Source organism: Diplotaxodon limnothrissa, linkage group LG9 (genome assembly GCF_057381915.1).
Source record: "Diplotaxodon limnothrissa isolate DT_005_m linkage group LG9, D_limnothrissa_male_GT1.1, whole genome shotgun sequence".
In the NCBI taxonomy this organism is placed as follows: Eukaryota; Metazoa; Chordata; class Actinopteri; order Cichliformes; family Cichlidae; genus Diplotaxodon; species Diplotaxodon limnothrissa.
The window spans coordinates 13,995,945-14,006,491 of record NC_140604.1 but is presented as its reverse complement, the minus strand read 5'-3'; the positions used below and the strand labels follow the sequence as shown (position 1 = coordinate 14,006,491).

Below are 10,547 nucleotides of genomic sequence, written 5' to 3'. Positions count from 1 at the left end.
GGACGAGCCCCCAAAATGTTAAGGTTCAAAATATTGGGGATGGAGACAAGAGAAAAACCACAATAACAACACTGGTCTGGTCGGGTTGAGTCAAACGATGATTTAATGATCACACACGTGGGAGATGGACACTGATGCAGACAGCCTCAAATCTCAAAGTGGTGGAGCATTGCTCAAACTCTTATAGCCTCTGGTTCTCCCATCTTATCATAAAAGCCTAAACATTCACATTCTTTCTCTCACACGGCGCCTAAGCTACGACCTTGGCTCCCTGTTTATCTGCTCGTGCTGAGATGGGGCAGAAAACTCCAGCATGTTCTATTCTCTTCTAATCAGACAAATAAGGCGATGACTTTCTGCGAACAGTATTCCTTATAACTCAACAGTATAATGCATCATAAACAATATCATTCATTCACAATAAATCAGCAGTCTAATGCAATGCAAATCAGTTTAAATACTGCAATAATTATCACCTTCTTCTAATTCAGGAGAATAATGCCAACTTAAACTACATAATAATTCACAATCTTTATTTCGGGGTCTAAAATGGCATAAAATAATATCATAATTTTACAGACTCGAGTCAGACTCGAGTCATTAATTTTATGACTTTAGACTTGACTTGAAAAAATGTTCTAAGACTTGTGACTTGACTTGGACTTTTACACCAATGACCTGGGACTTGAATTGGACTTGAACCGGTTTACTTGAAAAGACTTGATATTTTACCCCAAATATAAAATTTAACATGCATATTATATAGAGATTGAAAATGTGACGTCATTCAGGGGTAGAACCGCAAAGGATTCTGGGAACTCGTGGCAAGCGGTACTAGCGCACGCAGGCTTTCAATTGAAATCAGTTATACAGCGATAAAAAGAAACGCAAAAATGTCAAGAAGCTGTTGTATTATTAACTGCAATAGCCGGTCACATGACAGCTACGGGAAGCCGACGGGTAAAGAGATCGGTTGTTATCGGATTACGTCGTTGAAGAGAAATTGTTCGAGCCATGTTTCCGAAGTAACAAAGAGGCGACGGGTGGCCTGGATTGCAGCCATTCAAAGACCAAATATAACGTCCCAGAACTCTCCAGCTCACAGGTTAGTCTGCTCCAAGCATTTCTACAAAGGTCAGTCTGCTGTTGTAGTTAATACGTCATTTTTCTTAACATAATTGGTGATATTGTCATGGTCTGGTTGGGCACCTGCAGGTCTCAGACAGCGGCTCCTCCTCCTTTAGGCGGAGTCCGGTTGCCCCTCCCTGGCTGACCACCTGTGAGCAATCGTGCCAGCGGTATATCAGACCTGCGCTCTCAACCACTCATCGCCTGAGTATCTGCTATTCCCATGTTAGTTCAGTGGAGCATCCTAAACCTTGTCTTAACGCCGTGTGATGACTGACCTGTCTTTTCTTGTCCTCAGCGATAGCACCCGGAGTGGAGATCTTGTTCCCCTCGCTCCCGTCCTCCTGGACCTGGGCCGCCAGCTGCTTACACAACGTGGCCTGCCGGCCCACCGCTCACCTGCCTGCCTCCCCACGCCTCGACCGCTTCCGGGTTTTCCGCTCCACCTGTCCCCTCCATCTGAAACCAAGTAAGGCAATTCAATTCAACTGCGGAGGATTATTGGTTGTCTGCTGGATCCCTCTGATCGTGATCTCCTCTTGTTCCAGTGCCCCCGGCCCCTACCTAGTCCTGTTTCTACCTCCCCGCTGTCCCCGCTGTTCAGCCGTCTCCTAGAGGTGTCTAGGTCGCCCTCATTATCACCGACGAATCCTACGCGCCACTAGTGTGGTGGCGTCGCTTTGTGTTTCACCTTTGTTTACCTGTGGGCGGAAATAAATCATTTGTTTTCTGTCACCTCACTTCCGGGTTGGTTTCTGCGCCTGTGTCCATCCCTGTTCCCTCATGCCGTTGAGCCGTGACAGATATAGGTTACAAGCAAGTCTGGCGCTGAACAGAAATTGTCGCGCTATGCTCCTTTATTTATTGTGCATAAATAGTGAATTGTCCTGACACAATATTGCGTTTCATTTCTGTTATTATGGTACATTGACAAAAACACATACTTTTATTCACAGGATAAAACAGGTTTTTTGTATCACTAATTGCCCAGTACGATTACAGCATACAATATTGTTGTCACTGCTACATTTCTGTGATGCTACCAGAAATTATTTCCACTACTAATTAATTACCGTTGAGCTCAAAGGTCCTATTAATAAACTGTTAACGAATGCGTATTTATGAAGACGATTTGTGAGACTGGTAAACTTATGATACGTACGATGGTCTTTCGTTCTACACGGTGCATTTCAAGGTCCTGCACCCATCCGTCGGTAAACTGTACCTGGGCTTGTTGCAGTGACCTGAAGTTACTAAACTTCACGAGTGTATGCACTCACTCCAAGAACCGTATGATTATAAATATGCATATAAATATGCTACGATGAGATAGCTGACTTCATCTAACTAGCAAATGTTGTCCAGGCTACGTTGGTGATGCAGTTTTTTTTTAATGTGTATGATATTTTTGTCATGTGATTTTAAAGCCGGTCCTACAACCGCATCCAAGAATAACATGCAGCTTATCTCAGAACTGTCGGTGAAAATTATTCTTGGAGCTAGGTTTAATTGAGCTGCATTTTAAAGAGGTGCAATTTCACAATTTGTGTATATTTTCTAAGTTCACTATTTTGTCATGTGTTGAGAAAAACACAGATTTTAAAATTACATGGTCTAATATTTACATTTAGCATAACTGCAACATGCTTTTTTTTTTTTTTTTTTAAAGACTCGAAAGGACTTGAAATTCAAAGTTTCAGACTTGTGACTTGACTCGGACTTTTACACCAGTGACTTGAGACTCGACTCTGACTTGCCTGACATTACTTGAGGCTTGACTTGAGACTTGAGGATAAAGACTTGAGACTTACTTGAGACTTGCAAAACAATGACTTGGTCCCACCTCTGGAAATTAGCAATGCATACACAAACCATTTTTCATGTGATGTATTTAGTCTGTGTTAGAAACTGTTGATCTTTGCGTGTGTGTTGGAAGATAAAGACAGTCGACATGATCACATTTCTGCCACACATTTCCTGCAGAGCAGAGTGTGAAACTTATCTGATCATCTGCCAAAAGTTAACATAAATAAAATAAACATTAAGAGTGAGTTCTTTTGTGTTTCCAGTAGTAAAACAGCTTGATGCAAACAAGAAACCTTAAACAATTTATGTGAAATTACAAGAAAAAGTTTAAGTCGTGGGAATTTATAAGAAAAAATAAGCATCCATGTGTATCAAGACTGTTAAGGGGCATCATGAGTCACTGACAAACAAAAGTCAGTGGGTGATTTAGATTCATTACTCATGACTGTTGATATCAATCATCAGGCTCTACACCATATCTGAGTATCTGTGAACTTCGTGTATGTGAGGCTGTTTGTGATATGCCACACCCAGCACACAAATACACAGACCTATAATCACACCTCATCAGTTGTGCCTGCATGTGTTCCTGCACTTACCAATAAATAACCAAGCATTGGTCAGCGTATAGTTTCAACTTGATCAGTGAGCCAGACCGCCGGTGAAAATGACTGTGAAGATCCTCTCCATCACTCTCCTCCTGCTCTCGGTGTGTGTGTGCTGCCACTCCTCTGAAGGTAACTGTGCTCTTACTTTTATAAAGAAAAATGAGGAAAAAAAGAGATAAAATAGATCATTTGATCACAGCAATGAATATTTCCAACAATGGCTGCTGCCTGTTTGCGAATAAGGTTCACTTCTGACATTTTGGTGTTTTATTGGGCAGGACCACTGTGTAAAGACCACAAACCTTTACATCAGTCATATTCTGGTATCTGCTCAGTCTATAATTGCACATGTGTTTTCCAGCATTTACTTGACTTCTACCCACAAAGCTCCAGACACCCTGGAAGCTGTTTTCTGGGCTAAGTTTCATTAGTCAGTGATAGCATTTTAAAGGCGTCCTTTACATCGACATTTAGAAGAAGTCTTGGAGATTTTTATTTTATAAGCACGACATTCACCTGACTTTTGTGTTCGATTGCTGGACTGATTGACAGCCACACCATATCCATTCCCGCTATACTGCTTACCATTAACAATGTTTGTACTATTTATGTTTTCTACTTTTGTTTTCTGTCACTTATGGGGTTATGTCTCACGCTGCGTTGCATGCCAGGCATATGTTGACACTTAAACTATCATAACTGCCAACTTATTAGTGTAGCACAGTTGGTGCAGTGGTTTCCTTCAAACAAATTCACTCTGTAACTACATCTTACTGCTTCATTTTAGTTTTTAGCAAAGTCATCATTTCAGTGGGTTTTTGGAGGGGTGCATACATTGTGACTCATTGCATAAGGCATGAAAGCAGAAAATGAGAGAGACACAGAGAGAGTATAAGATAATATCTCGCAGCTACGAGAAAATATTTTTCACCTTTCACTTAATTAACATAATGCCAGAATTGCCCAAAAAGTAATCGAGGGCCCCAAATTGTGTTGAGAACATTGATTTGTTAAACTTGATGATTGATTTGCACAAAAAATGCCTGTGCACTGTAATATAATTTCAGGTCACATTTTAAAAGTCATCTTCTGTTTAGTGATGTAAGGAGCTTCATATTTTAAAACTAGATCTAACTTTTATTTTCCTTCTAATTATACTTCTCCCTAGTAAGAAAAATCTCTTTTTAACCTTTTATCTCCCAGGTACTCGTCATCGTCATCCTGGACTGAAACCACCGTGCTGCGTTGACATCACCAAAGGCAATAAGACTGCTGAGGTGGTGGGGGAAACATATCGTGAGCAGGCTGCAAGCGGAAGCTGTGTGAAGGCTATAATGTAAGTCAGCACACGTTGTCCTACATACAAACATATACAATCTCTATAATTTTCTGTCTTTTATTTCCAGTTTTAACACAAAAGATAGGAAACAACTTTGTGCTGATCCAGACGCTCAGTGGGTCAAAGATCGTAAGTCGTGCTAAAAAGAAACACACAGAAATAAATGCAAAGTATTTACAGAAAAAAACTGAAGCTGCTGCTTGTCTGTTTTTCCTCTGTAGTCACTGCCAAAATGAAGAAGGTGTGAAGTCTGTCTGCTGCATCAGTATTTCCAGTATTTCCATCACCTTTAAAGGATTATTCAAACCAGAGCGCTTTCTCAGCCTGACTGTCTTAAAACTTTCTTTTTTGCATTTGTCGATTAATTTTTACTCTAACCTGTGGCATAAACCTGTATTTTATTCATGCTGTTGACTTCATTGTTTTTTAATTGATCATTGGCGTTCAGGTTTTATTTGTCCTTTTTTTTGTCTTATTTGTGAATCTCTTTCTGTGCATCATGTGTTTATGTGAAGTGCAATGTGGTAATACAAAAATAAACTTTGGTATTATTGAGCAATTTTTTTTCTTCTGTTGTTTCAGTGCCCACCAGACTCTCACAAATAGTCACACACATTGCCTATTGCATTCCACTAGTGTTTTAGTAGATGATGCTCACTGAGTAGACTTTTAAAAAGTTCATGCAGCCCACAAAGAACATTATTGGGCCCGAGTAGCAAAACGAAATATATATATATATTCAAGATTCAACATTGTTTATTTGTCACATGCGTAGTTATACAAGTACAACACACATTGAAATGTGACCTGATATGCTCCAGGACTGTGCACAAAAACAGAGAGAACATTATATACAGTGAGTGAATATATAGAAAAAGGACATTATGTGCAGTAAGTGAGTGAGTTATATACATTATATAAATGAAATCAAATAAAACAATCTGGAAATTTGCAGTTCGAAATCTTAGAATGTACATTGTGTGAGTGGGGTGTTAAAGCTAAACTTGGCAGCTGAGCAGAGGACAGATCAGAAGATCAATGTACGCCCGGTGGAAGATGAGTGCAGGGGCTTTGCTGCCAGCACAACAGCAAAACTCCTTAGAGAGATTTGGATCAGACGACAGGCATTTATTTCTGCTTTTTATGCATTTATGCAAAACAAATTTTACCTGCGAAAAACAGGCAGGCTATAAGAGAACTAGCTAACACTGCTGAGAGGACCAGTCACTGGCTATGGTTAAAAAGGGCTGACATCACTTGAGCAGCTAAGGCAGTCAGCTAACCGCGCGAGAAAAGTAAATATTCTGCTCTTCTCTCCTTTTCTGGGAGGCAGTGGGGAGGTAGAGCGAACAGCCCGATCCGGTGGGGAGGAGTGGGAAGCCAGATCAGGCGCCCCCCTTCCGGCTCTCCTCTCTGCTATCTTGTCCAATTTGTCTTACTTCTCTCTATCAACTTTTCTATCCCTTTGAAGAAGTGAGGCTCCATAAATGTTAAACAGTGAGTGGAAGAAGAAGAAAAGAAGAAGAGCTGAAGAGGTGGAGAATTTTACATATCTTGGCAGCATCATCTCGAATGACGGGGTCTCTGATCGGGATGTCGACACCAGAGTAGGGAAGGCAGTTGGTGTCCTGCGACGTCTCCAACCTATTTGGAACTCGACCTCCCTGAATGTTAGGGTCAAGATCAGACTACTGAACTCTATTGTCTTCCCTACTGCACTTTACGCTAGTGAAACCTGGCGCTCAACAAGTGCAATTATTCTACACCTGAACGTTCTTCAACAACGTGGCCTGTGGCGAATCCTGAGAATTTCCTACCGGGACCGAATAACAAATGAGGAGGTCCTGCGAAGAGCAGGCACCCTCCCATTAGCCGATGTTGTTGCAGAAAGGCGCTTCCGCTTTGCGGGCCATATTTTACGCCTACCCCCTCATCGCCCAGCTAAGATTGCCATGACATGGCGTCCACGCACTGGCAAGCGAAAGCAAGGCCGACCAAAGACCACATGGCGTCGAACATTCATGGACGATCTGAGAACTGTCGATATTACCTGGGACGAAGCTGAAGCAGTTGCTGCTGACCGACATCGATGGAGATCACTAGCTGCCCAATGCGCCGCCCGGCGTAGGAGGAACTAAGTACTAAGTAAGTGCAGTGAGTGGACAGAAGAAAGTAAACTGTAGAAAACTAAACAGAAGAAAGAAGAAGAGAAATAACAATTTAACATAAACCAGTGAAACACTCCGGGGCCTGATCAACCCTGGCAGGGTCTCCTTGGATGAGGGTGTCTCAGCCTTACCAAGGAAGAAACAACGGCAGATTAGCTTGGGTAAAAAAACCAAAAGCTGCTGATGGAGTTTCTGGGCTGCCTTTCCTCATAACAGCAATCCTTCAAGATTCTCTCAATTCAAAGCAATGCATTATCAGGGATTAAACATCTAGTCCTTTTACTAAATCAGTGTCTTGTGGTCGCAGCACAAGACATATATATATATATATATATACATATATATATGTATGTATGTATGTATGTATGTATACACACACACAGCTGTGGAAACGCTAGTGTCTCTGTTTCACCAATAGGCAGAGCTCTTGTAAAGCTAATGCCATTAAGAGACTTCATAAGTGTAAATAACGCATTTGATATTCCTGTTTTTATAAAGGATTAGCATACTGTTGATTTGACATTTAGGGAAATAATCAATTAATTTAATAAGTTTAAGGTAAGGGCAGAGGTCACTTCCTGTTTAGCGAAAAGTCAGAGAAGCTACTCAGTGACGGTCTAGCTCAAAATTTCCAGTGTTTCAATCACTTTTAAAGGCTTATTTAAACCAAAGCATTTCTTAGCATAACTTTCTAAGAAATGTTCTTTACATTTGCAGATTATTGTGTAGTCTAATCTGTGGAGAAGCCCTGTATTTAATCTCTGTGTTGACATCAGTTTTTCATTGTACCAAATATTTTTAATCCATCATTGGAGTTCTGGCTTTATTTTCTTTTTTTCTTGCTCTTATGTCACTTTATTTCTGTTTTTTTATGCATTTCTGCAAAACAATTTTTACCTGTAAAAAACAATATAAGAATAAATCTTAGTATTATTGAGCAAATATTTTCCAATATTTTGAATGCTCACCAGACACACACAAAATGTCACACATGTTCTAATAGAAGAACTGGAGTTCACTTTCTTTTCTTTGATTTGACGACATCCACCAGCCCTGGACTGCTGGTGAACCTTTATTTGTTTGTGTAATAAATGATTTCACTTTAACGACACTTCTTTCAAGTTGGTTAATTGTTACTCACCTTCCTCTACAGCAGGGGTAGGCAACCTTTTTGATGACGAGTGCAATCTAAAATTTCCTCAGAAGTCAATGTGCGATATGATTGCATTAGCAATAAATTTAATAACGCTCTATATTAACAGTTGCTGCACTGAGCGGACAGCTCCTGAGGCATTTGAAGCGTCAGAATGTGGAAATTTCAACATTGCCTGAAAGAACTACCGTATTTCCCGGACTACAAAGCGCACCTGAATATTAGCCGCACAAGCTAAAATCAGGGGAAAATCCTGTTTTGTACATACATTAGCCGCACCTGACTAAAAGCCGCAGGTGTTTCAATGTTGACTTATCATATGTAAGAGAATATGCACAAAGCGAAATGTCAGGAAAGAGATGGCTGTTTGGAGACATCACTTTTATTAATATTTTGAAAAACAAGTTATGGGTACATATTTGCACAACTTTTTAGGTATATGTAAAAGTAGCGGTAATTACAAGTACGAAACATGTACTGCGCTTCATAAATGAGTAACAAATGTAGTACATAACAATAATCTACAGCACACCAGAAAAATAGATTCGGACTACCTTTTAGGCTCAGGTGCAGTGACACGGCTTTAACAAGAAGAAAAGTCAGTCATTCACCACCATCTTCCTGCGCACTAAAACCACCAAAGTCCTCTTCTCCAGTGTCGGAAACGAACAGGCTCAGGGTGGCTTAGTCATCCACTCTCAGCTTCTTTCCTTCGTTGTCAGTGTCAGAGTCGAACACCCTCTGAAGGGCCGTGGCGGTGTCCTCCTCTCCATCATGCAGCAGTCCAGCCCTTCGAAATCCGTTGGTGATCATGGATGTTTTCACACTTTTCCACGCTGTCAGATTCCACCGGTGGAGTTGGGCATAACTTGCTTTTCGCAAGTTTATCGCCGCACATCATCCACGCCTCCCGCTGAACGCGTAGCGCTACTTTGAAGTTTGTTTTTCGCGCTTCTTGTACGGCACTATGTTGCCTGGCGGATGGACATGTGACCAACATACCACTCTTGAACCCCGATACTGTGTGTCTGATCACATGCCCTTCCGCCAGGCAACGTAGTGCCGTACAACAGCGGAACAAACAAAACAAATCGTCTTACGATATGACAAAAATCATGGACAATCCATAGAAAAGCCACACCTGACTAAAAGCCGCAGGGTTCAAAGCTTGTGCAAAAAGTAGCGGCTTATAGCCCGACAATTACGGTAACAGGTAGCAACACCCCTCTCACCAGTAGGCTAAGAGATTTTTAGCCAATTACAAGTTACCACCTATGCTTCTATTTTCTATATTTAAAAAAACAACAGGAGTTATGCAGGTTTACTATGATCAAAACTTCAGACTCACAGTGAAACATCATGCTGTGTAACACTATACACCAGTGTAAAGTTCAGGAAAGTTTCTTCATGGTTCAGAGGCTGCTCGGCAGAGGATGATTTAAAGACGTGTGTGAAATGGGCTGTTATGATGGGTCAGAAAATGTGATGAGGGTTGCCTTTTTATAAAGAGTAGCTTTTCCTTTTTGCCAGCGGTCATGACCGCTATAGAGCGTTTCCCTGAGCTTTAAAACTGCAAAGACGGCATGGCGCTGTCACGCTGATGGCCCGGGAGATACCGTTGGTGAGTCGAAAACTATTGCCTGGATGCCGAAACTCCCAGTAGCCAGGAGAATGCCAGGAGGGGTTTGTTCATATGAAATAGAAAAAAAATACAAAGCATTAAACCATGTTAAAAACACAACAGCCTTTATAAATGCAGTTTGGACCACTTGGCAGTGTTTTATTTGTAAAATATGTTTGGAATCATGTATGATTTTCCTTCCACGTCTCACGTCTACACCACGTTGTGTTGGTCTTTCACGTGGAATTCCAATAAAATTGATTCATGTTTGTGGCTGTAATGTGACAAAATGTGGGAAAGTTCAAGGGGGCCGAATACTTTTGCAAGCCACTGTAAAATAGAAAAAAATACAAAGCATTAAAAAATGTTAAAAACACAGCAGCCTTTATAAATGTAGTTTGGACCTGGAAGCAAGTTTCATCAGGTCATCACTTAAAAGACTGGATATCCCACCTGCTGTGGAGTTTTAATGCAGTACAGTTGTTATTATTTAACCCCTGTCACATTCTGACCGTTAAAATGAATAACATTCATATATGAAATGAAATTGTTTCAGGTAAACTGTATATGGTGTTAAATAGGCCTAAACTACTGTACTTTAATGTCGGCAATAAGGGCGGTACTTCAAGAGCCATATATTTTATGAGGTGGTACTCATTGTGATAGACGACAGCAGGAGCAGAACAGACACACAGCAACAACCAACAACAACCCTGCAAGTGGA

At 40.9% G+C, this 10,547-nt stretch overlaps 1 protein-coding gene across 1 annotated transcript; it reads left to right on the top strand.

Annotated features, from left to right (window-relative positions):
- Positions 1-3,525: 3,525 nt before the first annotated feature.
- On the top strand, positions 3,526-5,200 carry LOC146625316 (eotaxin-like). The gene is made up of 4 exons (XM_085361995.1): positions 3,526-3,671; positions 4,746-4,878; positions 4,949-5,010; positions 5,103-5,200. Exons 1-4 carry the CDS (start codon positions 3,602-3,604, stop codon positions 5,126-5,128), a joined length of 291 nt encoding a protein of 96 aa, XP_085218121.1. The 5' UTR covers positions 3,526-3,601; the 3' UTR covers positions 5,129-5,200.
- Positions 5,201-10,547: the final 5,347 nt, after the last annotated feature.

Excerpts from the sequence above, each read along its gene's own strand:
- LOC146625316 (XM_085361995.1), top strand. The coding sequence starts at position 3,602 with ATGACTGTGAAGATCCTCTCCATCACTCTCCTCCTGCTCTCGGTGTGT. Across the intron at positions 4,879-4,948 it reads AGCTGTGTGAAGGCTATAAT|TTTTAACACAAAAGATAGGA; the intron begins GTAAGTCAGCAC and ends TTTTATTTCCAG. Across the intron at positions 5,011-5,102 it reads CGCTCAGTGGGTCAAAGATC|TCACTGCCAAAATGAAGAAG; the intron begins GTAAGTCGTGCT and ends TTTCCTCTGTAG.